This window comes from Pygocentrus nattereri, chromosome 13, assembly GCF_015220715.1.
Source record: "Pygocentrus nattereri isolate fPygNat1 chromosome 13, fPygNat1.pri, whole genome shotgun sequence".
NCBI classification, from domain to species: Eukaryota; Metazoa; Chordata; class Actinopteri; order Characiformes; family Serrasalmidae; genus Pygocentrus; species Pygocentrus nattereri.
In genome coordinates, this window is record NC_051223.1 from 27350860 (window position 1) to 27368547 (window position 17688).

The window sequence follows — 17688 nt, forward strand, 5'->3', positions numbered from 1 at the left end:
AGTAATAGATGTAAACAGCAGTGTTCTGTGCAGTAACAGATGTAAACAGCAGTGTTCTGTGCAGTAACAGATGTAAACAGCAGTGGTCTGTGCAGTAATAGATGTAAACAGCAGTGGTCTGTGCAGTAATAGATGTAAACAGCAGTGTTCTGTGCAGTAACAGATGTAAACAGCAGTGGTCTGTGCAGTAATAGATGTAAACAGCAGTGTTCTGTGCAGTAATAGATGTAAACAGCAGTGGTCTGTGCAGTAACAGATGTAAACAGCAGTGGTCTGTGCAGTAAAAGATGTAAACAGCAGTGTTCTGTGCAGTAACAGATGTAAACAGCAGTGTTCTGTGCAGTAACAGATGTAAACAGCAGTGGTATGTGCAGTAACAGATGTAAACAGAAGTGTTTTATGTAATAATAGATGTAAACTGCAGTGTTCTGTGCAGTAACACATGTAAACAGTAGTGTTCTGACCGCAGCAGTGCAGTGTATGTAAGGTGAAGTAATTGAGTGCAAGGTTAGCCAAAGTTAAACTGGTTAAGAATGGGAGGGGGAAAGAGGATCACAACACTTAAATATACAGTAAAGCAATTACATAGCAGTTTAATAGCTTATAAAAATATCAATTTCCATTGATATGGTGGTAACAGCTGTTAAAAATATTCATTAAATGAAATAATCTCTCCAATGGAGAGCCATTTTATGCGGACAGAACACAAACCATGAGCTGCTCTTTGTTGAGCATCTCTACTATACTGTGAAAAAATTTGATATCTTTTGCCATGTATATTGCGCATACTATGTAACTGTGTTTTGTTATTGTTATAATATTGCAATATTAAGCTACTGAAAGCCAATATTTTTTAAAGATACTACAATACAGACAACAACACAAACACAGCAAGACACATTCTCCACTTTTGAACATGTAGTGCACTTCTGCGGCACACACACTTAGTGTAGTGGCTTTTATTTTGAAGCTTCTTTTTCCACATCCGTCTTCTAAAGACCACGGGAAAACGGTCTTCTTCAACTCAGTGTAACGTTACTCGATTTCACAAGTGTGTTTCACCTTTGCCTGCTGTCTGATCACAGAGCAGTTTTATCGACCTGCAGTGCAGCGGATGAGGCTGAACAGACGAATCAAACCGCTGATCCTGGTTCAGCTGCGCTGAAGAAGGCCGACCTACCTGGGTTGTATTGGGACTAACGTTATTATAACTTGGGTGCCTCATTCAATGAGTCCGGCAGTTTGTGTACAGTCAGGTGAGAGGCTGCAGGTGTTAGCTTAGGCAGATAACAGTACGCACATAGCTAGTTGATGTTTATGCAGTTATAAAGGATTCAGATAGGTTAACTGCGTTAAGCGGCTGGTGCCCGTTCGCGTTATTTGTCTATGTAGTTTTACTAGCTAGCTAAAAGTCATATAGCGGACACCGGCTATCGACTAGCTAGCTTAGCTGTCAAACATCCTTCACAACAGTCCGCAGCATGTAAACCTGAGAACTGCGTTATGCTGGCATCACTTAGACAAGACTGCGACACTTAGGTTAGCTAGTTTAGCTAATTAGTTTGCTTTTTAAAGTTTGTTCTCCCTAGCGAGCTAACCCAGCTTTTAAAGGTACTTTATATTAATATGTATTATATTATGACCCCTAAAACCTGAATTTTCCCAGCACCACTTGGACAAGGATGCGGTGTAAAGTTGACTTAGTAAGCTAGTTCGTTAACTGAGTTAGCTAGATAACTAGTTAACTAACTAACTAGTTAAATACGTCCACTTTGGGTTTTTCTCACACTTGGCTAAAATGTTAAAACTGAATTTTTGCTAATGGTAGAGGACGTTGTCTTTCGTGTAAGTGCAGTTTTCTCGTCACAGTTTAACTTGTAACGTTAGCTGACAGGACAGTAACACTGGTTAGTGATGGATTTCACCGAGTGCTACGAGGACACTTGCTCAGCCGTGGCACTGGCGGCCAGACAAGGTGATGGGCGGCGGGTTCAGAAGCTCCTCAGAAGAGGCTACTCGGTGGATGTGAAAGACAACCGCGGCTGGAATGCTTTACACGAAGCTGCTGCTTCTGGCTCTGCACAGTGTGTTCGTCTTCTGCTCGACGCTGCTGGTGAGACGCGAGTAGTTGAGATTTTTTCTTGGCCGCATTACCAAAATCAACACCCCGACCCCCGGCTATCCGTTTGACTCCAGTTTGTGCATAGCAGGGCTGTAACGTATTTTTAGGTTCGATACATTTTCGATTCGGAAGTCAGTGTTCAGTTCGATATATTAAGTCAAGCGTCTTGACTGTGAAAAGTACAACATACCGATATAATACACATTTATTTCAGCTATTTTTTTATTCCCAGACAAAATAAGGCAAAGTCAAGCATAGTTCATATCATAAGTGGCGGTCCTGTGAAACAGTGTGACTGAGCTATCAACAATACAAAAAACCCAAACAGCTTTATGCTGCGTTTTAGTCTTTTTGGAAGTAGTGAAAGTACGAGATGAGCACACATGAACACCAGGGCAATATTGCAAATACTAGTAGGAAGCTGAAATTTTGCTGTGAGCCCTAAGTCAGGGGTTGACACCCACCATTGGATGCATGTATAGTAGATTTTAATAAGTCATAGGTTGTAACTGAGATAATCTTCACACAAGATGTTTTTGTCTAAACTGGATAAAACATGCATTGTGTGCTAGGACTGAACGATTTGCGGAAAATATCTAATTCTCATTTTTCAGATTAATGTTGTAGTCATTTAAATATAGTTATTGTCTATAAATTAAATAGAATTTTCTCCAATAAGAAGATAAACACATGCATTTCTTTGGACTTGAGACTTAAGCGCTAAATTTAATGTGCTAGATTAGCAGTTCCTAAATTCTGTGCTATTAGGTTATTAAGCCTCTATTATGAGATAAAATATTTTTGTTTTTGTTATCCTGAAAAGTTAAATTTTTTTTATAAAAGGTTTTGATCATTGACAGTGATGTTCTGCATAATCACAAGTTTTTCTTCTCTTATCAGCCAGCTCTGAAGACTACGTCAACTCTCTCACACACAACTCTGAAACACCTCTGTATTTCGCTGCAAAGAACGGACACATCCGTGCAGCTAACCGACTTCTAAAGGGAGGTGCAGATATCAATAAGATGTCCAATGACCTCTCCTGCCCTCTCTTTGCAGGTAAGATAAATAATTTTGGTCATATATAGCTCACTTGTCAAGTTAATTTGTGTTGTATATAATTCACTTCTTCAGTATATTGCTTTTCCTGCTTTGTGTCAAGCTGTGGATGGTGGGCATAAAGAAATAGTGGAGCTGCTGGTCAGTAAAGGAGCAGAGGTCAATGGAACTCATTCCACCTCTGGCTGGTCTTGTCTCCATCAGGCAGTTTACAAGGTACTGACTAGAGACCTCTAAGAACTGTTAAAGTCGTTTGGCACATAGTAAACAACTGAATTATTAGGCATAGAAAGCAGAAGCAGAGTAAAAGTCATTCTTGCCACTTTCCCAGGGCCACACAGAGATTGTGAAATTCCTGGTGAGTGTGTGTTCACTTGAGGCTGTGGATGACTATGGGATCACACCATTGTTCGTTGCTGCACAGTATGGACGTCATGAGTGTCTAGAGGTCCTTGCAAATACTGGTGAGGTTACCTTTTTAATGATTAACTCAGGTGCTCTACATGTATTGCTCTGCATATACTGGGCTGCAAGTTTAAAGCTTTCTCACATTGCTTACTGTGGTTAATGTTAAGTGTAGATTTTATTAGAGCACTATAGTATTATTCTACATGACATCAAAAACCACTTTTTATATGCTGCTGTATCGTTCAGCAAAGGACTTGTAAGAGTTATGCGCATGCAGAAGCAATTTAGGTGGGAATGAAGAAAAGGTCTTAAGAAGAATAATAATTTGCCAATATGAATGATATTCGCCTATAAATCCTGCAGGCGCAAATGTAGATTGTCAGGCAAAAGACCTGGCCACCCCGCTGTTTATCGCTGCTCAGGAGGGCCATTTATCCTGTGTGGAGCTTCTTCTGGCCTATAAAGCTGATCCAAACCTCTATTGCAACGAAGATCAGTGGCAGCTTCCTATCCATGCTGCAGCCCAGTTCTGTCGGCTCAGGTAAGATGGCCAGTTCAGTGATGCAGCAGTGAATATGTGTGACCATTTTTACCTGGTCCCAAATTCATACAGCTTTTTCACAGTAGGACTGATCTAGGATCAGATTATTGATCATGCATTTTAATCATAATTGTTCATGTGCACTTGAATTACAGGAACAGATTCTAGATTAGACTCCTACTCAGGAGAAGCTGGTGTTAAACTGCTTGAGGGTACATATTTCAAGCCGGGCTTGTTTGAAATTATTTATAAGGACTATTTATAAGGATGTATGAAAAACACCTTTGAATCTCTATCATAATCAGGTCCTCTAGACATACTCTCAAGATGGCTAGGGACACATTGCAACTGTGTCACCTATAAACATTTTTACATAAACATTTTTAAATAGTGGGAAAGCAAAGTCATGTCTGGCAACAGAATAGGGCTGTCATGATCATTTTAGCTGATATTTAATTGTCATAAATAATAATGATTAACGATTAAATTGTCTTTTTTTTGCTTTTTCTTTTTTGTTCATCACGCAACTATAAAAGTACAAGCATAAAGTAGCCAAATGAACTGATTAATTATCTTACTTCCTAGCTATGTTTACTCAAACAAATGTCTGCAGTGACATGGAATCATGTGTTGAGTCATGCAAAGCTACATTTGTTCTTGAGATTGAAAATGTAAACAAGTATTCTGGTAGTATACATGATAAACACTTTAGAATTAGCTACATATCTAAAAAATACACCAACATTACTCTTGTTACTTATGTGTCTCAGTGAATGCCTAAATAATGCCTAATCTCAATTCTTTGAGTTAAGACAATTATATACTAATTACTACTGGCGTAAAATGAAATTTAGGTTCCGTTAATGAGTATGTACCACACTTCATAAGTATAGCCATGAGTCTTGATATGGTCTCTTGAGAAGTTATACATCAGTGTTAAAGGTTGCTTACTCTTGCATTTGCATGAAGTTAAAAGGAATCAAAAACTTATGATGAAATTGCACTGATGAGTTTGGGAATCTTACAATAGAGACTAACTAAGGCTAATTCCTTTTGAGATCAAACCAAGTAGCTTATCTTTAACAGTTAGAAATTTGTTTCGTCACTTATTCTTTGCAATGAAACAGTCAACACTAATAACTGAAGGATCTAGGAATTGAAAAAAAAAATACTCAGGAAACTGAAAAGGTTTGGGGTCAGTATGTACCATATGTAATATGGTACTTGAATACATTTTCTTGATAAATAATGTATATCATTTTTGTTTTTTGTACTTTTAATGAGTTACAATGGATAAATTGTAACAATAGCTAAAAAATGGTTTTTAGTCAGCATATTGCACTGGTAATAAACAGGACCTCTTTGTAATGAATGATGCAGGCCAGTGTTCTTTAACTACTGTGTACTAGGAAAGCATATTGTGATGTAGTTTATCACAATTATAATGAAAATATATAGCACATTGCCCATCCCTACCATATGGCTTGTAAATCTTTGCCCAAAGTACAGGAAGCAGTTACCTAGAATGGTTAAAACAACAAGAAAAATAGTTGGTAAACAGCAAAGGCTGTCTGGCAACTATGCACAGGATGTCTGTAGCTATACTGAGTGATCCTATCCTCTGGCTGGTGTTTTAGAGCACTAGCATCCAAAAAGAATCTCTATAAAATATCTTTCCGGTGTCCTTTGTATGAGTGAATGTGTGTTTATATGGCTACATGTTAATGTAATGTGTTTGTGGTGTATGACTGGTTGTGTGAACTATGAATGTTTTAATCATTGTATCTCAGATGAGACCAAAGAAAAATGTCCAGTCTTGTTTGGCTTGTTTTGTTGCTGTCACATTAATCCTAATCCTCATTCTGTGTTACTCCCTACAGTATTCTGGAGAAACTGATCTCTGTGACAAGCAGGGACTGTGACCAGGGTAAGGGGAAAGTCAGCCCTGTGTATCTCGCAGTGCTCAGTGGTCAAGCGGACAGTCTTCGTCCTCTCCTCAGGGAGGGTTACAGTCCAAATGCCCAGAGCTGCAGGCAGTTTGGATACTGCTGCCCTTTGGACATGGCTCTGTGGTGCAACTCTTGGAAGTATGAACTCAGACATGTGTAAAAAATTAAAGTTCATGCATTTTCATCCGTTCTCTGTGGTATTGTGTAATATTATATGCTATCTTGTGTCTTATTTTTTATGCATCTCAGTTTGGACAACGAATGCCACCAGAGTCGAGAGATCACTCAGATGCTGCTGGCTGCTAGGGCGCATGTCACTATGCCCACATATGTCTTTGCACTTCAGGGTCACGTACCTGAACATCTGCCCCTGATCCTAGAGCACGCTGGCCTCCCTAAGGAGGACCATCTGGAGGAGCTGGTCCAGGCAGCAGTGAAGGAAGTGCCCAGTGCTCCCTTTTGGCTCCCCCTGCTGCTCAAAGCAGGCCTGGATCCCACACTGCTCCTTCACCAAAAAATGTAAGAAGCAGAAGGGCAGGAAAGCACTACATGATGATTTATGTAAATCAACACCAATCTTATTTACATTAAGTTGGAAAAAACAAGGGAAGTGCAGTTTACTTTTACAGTGAGACAAATTAGGAAGAAATTTTGTTCTTCCCCTCCTCTTCATGTGTAGTATTTCCCATGTGGTGTTTTAATTGTATGCAGGTTTGAAGAGGCAGAGACCAGGGTACTTAATTTCTTGCTGGAGTTTATTAATTGGAAGACTCTGCCCTCCACAATGCTTCAGATTCTCTCGCGCCGTCAAGCAAAGGGAACTTGGACCCCACAGAAGCATTTTGGTAAATACTGTTATTAAAAAAAACTCGACACTTGCCTTGTCTCTCCTCTGAAGTTAACGTTACCTTTGCCCTTTAATTAGGGTTTTTCACATATATCCAGTAAAAGAGCTCTGTGTGGTATGTGAGTCCGTTGCCATGGTAGAGTAATCGCTTTTCTCTGTGTTCCAGAGAGTGTTCCTGCTCTGACTCATCTGTGTAGACTGGCAGTACGAGCTGCAGTGGGCAGCGATGCTCTGTCTAAATCCTCCTTTGTTCAGCAGCTGCCTGTTCCGACACTGCTGCAGGACTACCTCCAGTTCAATGACATCTCCAGTGCCTACACCTACACGCCCGCCTGACTGACAGTTAGGGCTAATTAACTGATCTTACTTGTTCCGCAGCAGTATTTTGTACATATTCTAATAAAACTTAAATAACCATCTCCTGAAAGTGGACTCTGGCTTGCTTCATTACACTGAAGTCAAAAGATGTGGTAAGGAAAAAGGATGATTTCCTTCATTTTCTTTTCAAGTTCGCTCTCCTCTTACACAGCCAGCCTTTAGACAGAGCTGGAGTTGAAATTCACCTCTGCTTCAAGTCTTTGGTCTGCCTCGTTATCTCCCTTCACTTTCTCAGCAGCTCTCCTCTCTATCTGCCTCCAAGGTCACACAGGCAAAAGATGCATACTCTTTTCCAATGCTAATTATGGACTGAGGCATGACCATTCAGTTGGACACATCTATTTTTTTGTCATCTTATCATTTTATTTTTTACAGTATTTCCATGGCTTTTGTGGAAGTGCATTGCACGCTGTTAAAAGCTTTTTCGCTTTATGTCATAACAAAATTTATACATTCAGCCTTGTCCATGTATTTAAAATACAGCACAGAATTTTGAAATACTTTATGAATATTTATGTTTTATACAGATGGGAGCACATCTAGCTTCAGATCTGAGCATATGTGTGATTTTATTTGACTAATTCTATATGTGAGCACTGTGCTGTTGCATATTTTAAGCATAACATGAATGCTGATCTATGTTTAATGTGTACAGGTTGCTACAGGGACATATGCTTGCTCTTCATGGTGGAAGCATGTTGGCCTCAATGGGTCTTTTTTTTTCTTTCTTCCTTGTATCATCAGATCAGGGTTAAAATGAGGGTTAAATGTAATTGATTGAAACCAATTAGGCTCCTTGTTTGATCAGTGCTCAGCTGCTATAAAGAGCAGAGTCTGTTTTTTTTAGAAGGAGGAATTTATTGAGGGTACATCTTAATACCATCTGCCAACAGCAGGGGGAGAACATGTCTAAGCCTTGATGTTGCTGTGTGAGGCAACTTGGAGCACTCTGAACAGGGGAGCCATTTCACACACTTTCTAGTTTGACATCCTGCTTTTCTGAATTCTGACTAAAGTGAAGCCTGAGGAACTCAAAGTGAGTCTTGGGCGAGACAATCAGGCTGCCTCTCTGTGGGAGACCCCCCCTGAATGCAAGGCATCCGCAATCAGGGACATTAAGCTCCCCTTGTAGTGCAGGTAAGCTTTGGTCCAACAGTTAAGGCTTTGATTTGCAATCAGGCTTTTGAGCTGCAGTCGAAGGATTCCTCTCTCTCTCTCTTACTGCTCTTGCTCGCTCTTCCACTTCCCTGTTTCACTTTCTCACACCCCATTCACTTTCTATCCTTCTACTCCTTTCTCTCTCCTCCCCCTCTCACCCCATTCACTTTCTATCCTCTTTTCCTCTCTCTCTCCTCCCCCTTTTACTTTCCCCTTTCACTCTGTTATTTCTCATCTGTCTCTCTCTCTCTTTCTATCTCTCTCCTCCCCCTTTTACTTTCTTCCCCTTTCAGTCTATGTTTCTTCTTTCTCTCTCTCGCTCCTTTCACTTCCGATCTCCATCCTTTCATTCTCTTTCTGTCTCCTTTTACTTTCTTTCCCCTTTAAATCTCCTTTCTCTCTTACTTCTCTTCTTTCTCCCTCTTCTCTCTCCCACCCATTTCACTTCCTATTGTTCCATCTTTTCATTCTTTCTCTTTCTTTCCCCTTTTCTCGCTTTCTCTCTGTCCTTTGACTCTTTTTCATTTTTTCTTATTTCTCCTCTTCTTTGTCCCTTCTCTCTTTCCAACCCCTTTCACTTTCTCTCTCTCTCTCTCCTTTTACTTTCACTTTTCACTTATTCTCTGTCCTTTCACCCCCTCTTTCATTCTCTATTTATTTTTTCTCTTTCTCCTTTCTCCCTCTTTCTCTCTTCTTCCTCTCTCTTTTCCTCTTTCACTCACTCCATTATTTCTGTCTTGCACTTGATTTTTCAGGTCTTTCTTCTTCCTCACACCTTCTCCTCTTTCCCTTTCTCCCTCTCTCTTTTGCTCTCCCTCTCTCTGCTGCCTCCTCTTTCTCTTTTCTCTGTCCCTGCCTTTTTTCTTCTCTTTCTCCATCCCTTCTCTTTCTTATTTCTCCTTCTCCCTCCTCTTTCTCTTCTTTCTCCTTCACTCCTTCTCTGACACACATACATTCTTTGTATTTATTAAACAAAAAATAAATAAATTGCCATCATTCACATTCCTGACATCTTGCTTCAGAGATAATTTGAGAGATTTTAGAGGTAATGGAAATATTTTGCCCTTTCACCTTCCTCAATTTTCACCCATTTGAGTTGTTGGGCTGATTTAAACACAATAATTAATTCCACTAATTAAGTTTTTTTTCTTTCTATGTTTCAACTGCATATAACCTTAGCGATTTGGCAGTGACTCCTTATCTGATATGCAACCCTGATTCAGAGGAGTGATGCCTAGAATAGACCATGTAGCCTACATAATTGATGGCACATAATGTAAAATGTATCAATCCTTGGATGCAGTGCAGGAGTTTTAGAAGAAGTCACTCTGACACCCAGCCCAGAGCTAGTTCACCCCATTTGACTGCAGAGCCTGGTTTGTTTAATGCTCAACATCCCTCACACTGTGAAGCACATTGATTCCAGGGGAATGCAGCAGGATTTTTGAATGCTACACGGAGGAGGGGGCTTTGAGGTATAAAGACTCAAGCTCCCAGGCAGTATCATCACACCATATGGTGTGCAGCTAGCTTGGTACTTTGTTCCATAAAGGGATGCTCGCAAAAACAAAGGCACATGTGCACATTCCATCTCTGCTTTCAGATTTAACACTGCCAGCTCAGTTGGGACCATTTAGTATAGTGTTTTTTTGTTTTTTTTTTAAACCTGATACCTTATCAACTCATTATCCTGTTCTCACCGTTTGGATCACTAGAACACCGTTGCCTGGCGACCTGCTGATGGGAAATATCCACTAAATGATTTGCTTGAAGAGGCAAACTGTGTTTGCCAATATTTCTGTGAACTCTAAATCCTACACACGTTTGCTTATGAGCCCCAGTGACTGAAAGTGTTGAAAGATGAAAGACAATGTTGTGACAACTGTGAACTGTTTTCATTTCAGTTGTGCTGAAAATAGCTGCATGTAATAATGCACCTTATGTATTTGCTCACTGCAGCTTGTAGCCTAATTTCTGCCTTTTAGATGAGGCTATCACAAGTATGGTTTACTTTGGAATCATATTACGTAAAGGGATCCTCTGGCCAAAATAAGTAATGTAAACATTACTACATGTGTTGTAAACATGCCTACGTGCATCACACTCTGTTGCTATAGTAGTCACAAGAGTGAGATTTTCCTCTTTAAAGACTAGGAAGACCCCCCTTTATGATGATGTGTGTTGAAGGTGGGAGGAACTTTTGAAAGCCTTTTGGGGTGGATACTGGAGGGCATGCTGATGCAAAAAAGATATAGATAATGTTGATGTCAGGAAGCCAAAGATCATGTCTGTATTTATTAACTTTTACAGCAGTGGTTCATCAGTGGATCAGTGAGAAGGGATTCCCAATAGTTTATATGGCAGATACAGATGCATAATGCATGTTGGGTACTGTAGTGAGAAAACGTGGATGGATGAAAACACAAAGGGCACAAAACTGTGAATACTGACTGAGGGATTCAGTGTTGCACTACAGAATATTACATAACAGTACAAATAACGATTTAAATACTAGTTTTAAACCGGAACGCCTCTTTAAGTGTGGAGTAGGAATGCAGGGAAATAGCAGACTCTTTTGTTGACTGCCAGGCTAATGTGTTTTTGTGCGTCACTGCGTTTTTTCATGTCTCACATCTCCAGCTTCCTGAATCATTGACTTTGCGCTGTGGTACCTCTCAAACAGGTCATTGTGTGCTTATTTGTGTGTGCAGATTGTCGCTGGACTAACCAAACCCGGGGAAATGAACCCTTTTAATGGAGCAGCTGTTTTGTGGAGCATACAGTGGCATGGCTGCAGTGGCATTGAAAAAACAACACCCCGCCCACACAAAGCTACAGGGAATGACTGCAAATATTGCATTGAAGCGGCACCAAGTTAGCTGAGCATCCATGTTCTTCATTACTTACAGGAGAAGATTAGCAGCAATAATTGGTTTGGGTGGATGCTCACCTCACGTGGGGGTTCCAGGTGCAGACTAGTTGCTGAATGTGTGAAGAAGTTGCTGATTGAGAGAAATCTGTAACACCCCAGTGAGGTAACCGTCCCTTTAAATAATGACTGCAGTCAATCACTCGGACATTGTGTTAATCAGTGCAGCACAGAGCCAGACAGGAGAGGAGATGGAGGAGATTGCAGCAGAGAGGTGGGGAGAGCAGTGCCTGCAATTACAGACTGGCCATGAAAGGTAGTTTTTCTTGGTCCAGCTTTTCTTGTATTTATGTACAGCTTTTTTTTTTTTTATGGGTGTCTGCATTAGTCTTATCAAAATGGTACCAAAGACAGTACAGTACTTCAGAAAAGTCAGAGACCACCTTAATTTGTTTTATTTCTAGTCAAAATGGCAAAGTAAGTTACTTTTCAGGATACTTCTGAGGAGATAAGATGTAAGATAATCCACCTGCATATATAAGGGGAAGAGTCAAATGAAATCAAGGGAAAAACAGAAGCTTCCAAAACTGGAGTTCCATACACATTTAAAAGGATGTGAAGCTGTCAAGAAAGAAATGAGAGAAACAAAAGAGAAGGAAATCAAACAAAGAAGCTGCTGGTGTTCTCAGATAAATGGACTGGCCAACCCAAATCCCAAATGTGTTTGGGATTACTTGGATCGTAAAATTGAAGCTGTAATGAAGGCAGAGTGGACACTCTTAACACTAAAAAAATGTAGTTGTTGAGGTATAATGTTCTGTTAAACATATGCTTTCTACTTGTACTTAGTATTTGTTTTTAATGTCCATTTTGACTGTTAGTTAAATAAATGGAAAGTGGTCTCTGACACAGTACTGTATGTAATGGAATATGAGCCACTGCTCTTCAAACTCCATGGAACATGAGAGCAGTAAACTCCTGAACTCATAGGGCTCTCCTTTTTTAGGCCTTCATTTCATTGTGACTAACAATAGACTGTTTTGTGCAGCACACTTAGATGCTTTCACCATGTTTACATTTGAGAGTTTCTGTCCACCCTCATTCAACTTTGACAGTGACTCGGTTGATGTGATATTCTATCGCTGTTTCTCCCCAGGCCCAATAGCGGCTTTAACCTCTTATTTGAACTCAGTGTTTGAACAGATCTGGTTCCTTATCAAGTTTATTCGCCACTACTGCATGCCATCACTGCTAAGTCCATAGAGATGACCCGATGCCCCCCTCCACATCATAAGACTTAACTATCTCCCTCATTCACACAGCTGCAAACCCAGGCAAGTGCTATCTGATGAAAGAGCATCAAAGAGAAGGTTACAGTGACAGCCGCAGTAGAGGGGAAAAAAAAGGAAAGTGTCAGATCATTTAAATGCTAATTATCCATTTTCAATCCCTCATAAACTTTAACTGCAAGCCTTTGAGATTGGAACAAAAATAACATCTTGAGGAGGAATGTTCCTTTGGGAGCTGATGTCCTTTTTTTGAGCGCTGAAGGGAGCAAAATTATTCTCCAGAGAAATTTAGCATGCCTCACCATTTCGATCAACATAACGCACATCAATGTTTGCATCCTGCCCATTCTCACTAAGGTGCTACTGTGCCCTCCATAGGCATTATGTGTTTATGCCATGGGCATCCTCGTGTGGCATATTATGTTTAATTCATTTGAGTTAAGATGAATTTTTCAACTGGCATACTGAAAAATCTCTCAGTCCTCAATGGTATGCACAATGGTGCCATGTTAAAACAGAACATGCACTGTCCATGCTATGTTTAGTTCATGTCTCAATGTTCATCTGATGAGCATCTTCACTGTCTCTGGTACACATTTTAATGAGACATTGCTAGTATTTTCTCAAGCATGGTGCAGAAGTTCCCAGAAAGCCTCAGGCAGTGTGCCCACTCACACTCCTCTGCGCTTCCTTTCATATACGTCACTCGGCGGGCTTACAAAAAAAAACATCAGTTGAAATGTTCCCCCCCAAAGGAATACACTGATTCACTTCCTTTCCAAGAAAAAGAGAGCGAAAAGAAAGAAAGGTGCACCTTTGATGGCTAAAAAAGAAAGTATGTTAAAACAGAAGAACAACTGCTAACTGATTTGTGTAGTGCCAATAGGTCTAGCAAAGAAAGTATTAAAATATTTATGGTATGCCTTGCATTCTGCAAGTCATACAGCCATGATTACCATCCTAATTGCCTAGTTGAGAGGTGCCCAAACTTTTTTTTATCTTGGGTTGCCAAAGACAAAACATACAAATAAACTTTTAATTGAGTTTTTGTGTTTTAACATCACATCATATTTTATGGCAAAAATGCTTCAAAAGTACAGAATTTAATAAGTCATGTATAGTAGAAAAGTATGCTTTGGTTGGGTGAGGTGGGGGGATTTATATAATTACATTTTATGTAAAACCTATGTTCTGCGTCACAAATAAAATATACTCAGCGTGGCTTGTTAGCATTCATTTGTTGGATTATCGTGCTCATATACTGCAGATTTAGTATTAACTAATATATAATTAGTAATATGAACGATATTTAATGACTTAATTAGCTAAAAAATGTTTATTGTGCAAAACAGTTTAAAACAGAACTGAGCAGTATAAAGGTGAACCTGTGGTGTTTACACATCAGCACACAGCTGCTTACCTGGCTCAAAAATGGAGCTGAATGTTGTTTCACATCCCAATTTCTCAAGTCATTTGTCTCACACATGCGTCTTGCTCATTCGTGCTGCATCTCTGACAGTTCAGCAAATATCACTGTGGTTCCTGCTGTCAGTACTAGCAACTTTCAGTGTTTTTCTGGCTTGGTTGAAGCGACGGCCCTCGAGACCCCGCTGCTGAGTGATACAGCTGACCGACAGAGGCGCACCACAGACGGGGCTTGTGGCCGCATTGCCCCGGCTAGCGGGCTGCTGTGTTAAAAGCTAAATCAAGGTTAAAGGACATTCTTACGCCAAGAGTCCGGCTTGTCCTTCCGCTCTCAGTACCGTTAAGTCAGACTGTAAGTGACCACGCAGTGGCAGACGAATGATTACTAAAAGAAGTGGCTCTGCCGTTCAGGTAAGTGGTCCGTTAGCATGTTCTTCACTTCAAAAACGTCCATGACAGATTTTGCCATAAGGATTTTTATTGCTGCTTGTTGTCCCACACCGCCGACGTGTTGTTAAGTTCTGTCTCATGCTCGCGTCAGAAATGACTTCGTGGTGTCAGTCACAGATGTGGTACCCCATCACCGATGCCGATGGTTATATACTATTGGTATCAGTGCAATAATTATGTGAGGTTTACTTTTGCATATTTTTGGTACTATTGCTTGGTTTTCAGGGGTCATTTGACTTTTCATTAATATAAATGTTTTTGCACTTGGAAGCTAACAAGAAAACACAACAAGTCACTACACGACACAAGACACAACAAGGACTATCCTGAGGTAATGAATTAATATATTTTATTTAGGTTGTAAAAAATGATAGTCACTATAGAAACTATAAAACTATAGTCATTTGCAGGGTGGTTTAGGTGCCAATAAGACGTAAACCACAAAAGCACCAAAAATATTTCTTGGCGTTTGGCATGGCTGCTGAAACCATCTATTTCTGTCTGTGTTCATGGCTGCTGTTGACTTTAAAGCTACATAAGCTGCGCTCCAAAGCTTAGGCTGCAGCCGAGCTAGGCTGCATTTCTCGGCCACTATGTCATAGCAGGATGTTCCAAAGTTAAGGACGCTTCGTATACAGCCTAGAAATGCAGCCTAGGTTCAGAGAGATTTGAAGGAAGAAAACAGCACCACGAAAATGGCGGAAAACAAAGCCGTAGGAGCAGACTTTGTTTTAAAATGTCTTCGTAACCTTATAAAGTGTAAAATCATTGATTAATTACAGCATCCATCCATTCATGCAGCCTTATTAGAACGGTTCCATTTGTGTGACCAATGTTTACTAAGGAGGAGTCTTCATAGGAATATATATATAGGGATATAGAGATCTCTCTGGTGGAAATACATAATTGCATGCCATGTGCAAAGGTGCTTCGGACCCTCATGATCAAATCAGTCTGATGTTTGTGAGCACTTTAAAAGAGTATTCAAAGGGAACTCGGTTAAAACGTGATGAATGTGTCTTCTTTCAAAGATGTCAGTGAATTATTTACTATTGTCATCATATATTCATCAGTATATTGTTGATTTGCAGTTGAGGACTAAACATCAAGCCAGGCCTTCCTTTTAACTTTTTTTCTGCATGTGATGTTAACACTTAAAGACATACGATGTGGTCTGAAAAAATCAGCCCAACAGCTCTGCCCTCAAACTATTATTCCAGGCTTTACAGAGAGACTTGCAGCTCTTTGAGTTTTAACCAGTCTTATGAAGAGCTGTGTGTGTGTGTGTGTGTGTGGTGCGGCAGTGGGGGGATTTTCTGGGACCCCATCAGCCTCCCCTCAATTCAAACCATGGATCTATCTGAATCAATCTGAAACAGGAATGGAATAAATGCCATCTAGCCTTTGTTTACCTGTGTGATTGAGTGGGAACAGACAATGGCATAACTAGGATCGGCGGTGCTCTAGTGCAACAAAAATAAATGGACCCAAGCCTTAAATAATAGCTTTCAATAAATAAAAACATTGCTGTAATTTACTTGTTTACTTACTATTGCTATGTCTGGAACAAAGCATGCCACCCACTCATCCACATCTAATGTTAACCTGAATATTTAAGTTAGACCATGTATTTCAGATTAAAATGTAAATAATGAATGTATCATGTCACAGAATGTGAAGGGTCATGATCACCATGAATGAGATGCATATGAATAAGAAGGAGATAAATAGACATCAGAGCTGTCTGTGTAATGTTGATGGAAGCTGCAGTTGTGTCACTATCTATATGAGCGGCCCAATAAAGATTTTAGGGGCCCAGTAGTCACATCACTAGGAACAGTAATAAATATCTCCTTGTTAATCTGTATTCTGTGCGCTCTGTGCATTGTAATATGTACATCCTACACCAGAGTTTCTCAGTCCTTGTGTTGTACTTATACTTGTATTTAACCTGGTGCTGCACATTTTACTGTTTTCCAATTCTAATGCACTTGACTCAACCCATTATTTCATTATCGAGTGTTTGATGTGATAAAATGTGCCGTGCAGTGTAACTCCAGAAGCAGGATTGGGAAACTGTACTATAAAACAAACAGTATATTTCCTGCATGGTAGAACAACATATTTTTTCTTTACATATGTGTATTATGTTTTAAAGAACAGCCTTCTGACAATCCATTAATCTCCCACTGCTATTAGTTGTCACAGTGTATTTGACCATCTTTAATCATCAGTGCTGTCATAACATGACCCACATCTCCAGCCATTAAGGTTCCAATAAGAATTTGTAGTAAATGGCAGATCAGCTCTTTGTACAGCCACATCATAAGGTCGAAAACGTAGTCAACACAAGCACATAAACAAAAAATTACAGTGCCCTGCCAATGCATTGTGAAGACATAGTCCTTCTGTATGAGCTCTCCATGTGTTCTTATGTTACTGTGACAGTTAAAGCAGTCAGTGCTGAAGCAGAACATAGAGAAAAAATTAGAGTGTCTGTGAATGGAATCTACTGTCATTCCAGCAGCCACAACAACCAAACCTGTCCACATTAGAGTATGATGTGCTGCTTCATTTGTTCTAATAGAATGTAGAGGTAATGTATCTATATGCTGATGTGTTCAGTTACTGATCTGCCATGACAGACAAACGGACTGACAGGCCTGACAGATAGCTATGGCTGTCACTATAGTGCCCCTTGCTGCAATGCTCACAATGCAGTTGGCGTTTGTATTGCATTATGAATTGTGAAATGAACAATGTCTGAATCAGGCATCACTTGACCTGGGCTTCTGAGGCCATATACCCTGAATATTTTTTAACCAGCTCTGAAACTTACGTTGTAAAATATAACATTTCACTCATTTCACAATGGTTCATTTGCACACCATTCTCTTCATCCATCATGGTGAAGAGCTATTCTGAATGCAGCTATTTTGATTTTGTATGATTTTGTACATGAAAAATCCACCCCAAATCACATTATTTTGTTGGGCCCTGTTGGAAAAATTCCTTATAGGAAAGTCTGTCCACTCAACAACCAACTTGGCAATGCCCCAGGGCAGCTTTTCCAGCCATATAAGACCATACTCATCTGTTTGAAAAAGGAGAGATCCATAAAACAAGTAAAAGCCACATAAAAAACAAAACAGCATGAATGGTTTGCCGCTTTTGGCTCAAATTATGCACAAAA

The 17688-nt window shown here is 39.9% G+C and overlaps 1 protein-coding gene across 1 annotated transcript; it reads left to right on the forward strand.

Annotated features, from left to right (window-relative positions):
- Positions 1 to 991: 991 nt before the first annotated feature.
- asb3 (ankyrin repeat and SOCS box containing 3) lies at positions 992 to 7353 on the forward strand. Its single transcript, XM_017703325.2, has 9 exons — positions 992 to 2113; positions 3023 to 3181; positions 3285 to 3397; positions 3513 to 3645; positions 3953 to 4130; positions 6011 to 6217; positions 6329 to 6598; positions 6791 to 6924; positions 7093 to 7353. The coding sequence occupies exons 1-9, from the start codon at positions 1915 to 1917 to the stop codon at positions 7260 to 7262; spliced, it is 1563 nt and encodes a 520-aa protein (XP_017558814.1). The 5' UTR covers positions 992 to 1914; the 3' UTR covers positions 7263 to 7353.
- Positions 7354 to 17688: the final 10335 nt, after the last annotated feature.

What these genes read in the sequence shown, in the direction of transcription:
- asb3 (XM_017703325.2), top strand. Translation starts at nt 1,915, where the DNA reads ATGGATTTCACCGAGTGCTACGAGGACACTTGCTCAGCCGTGGCACTG. An exon ending in TCTTCTGCTCGACGCTGCTG is followed by an intron (nt 2,114 to 3,022) that starts GTGAGACGCGAG and finishes TTCTCTTATCAG; the next exon opens with CCAGCTCTGAAGACTACGTC. An exon ending in CTGTGGTGCAACTCTTGGAA is followed by an intron (nt 6,218 to 6,328) that starts GTATGAACTCAG and finishes TATGCATCTCAG; the next exon opens with TTTGGACAACGAATGCCACC.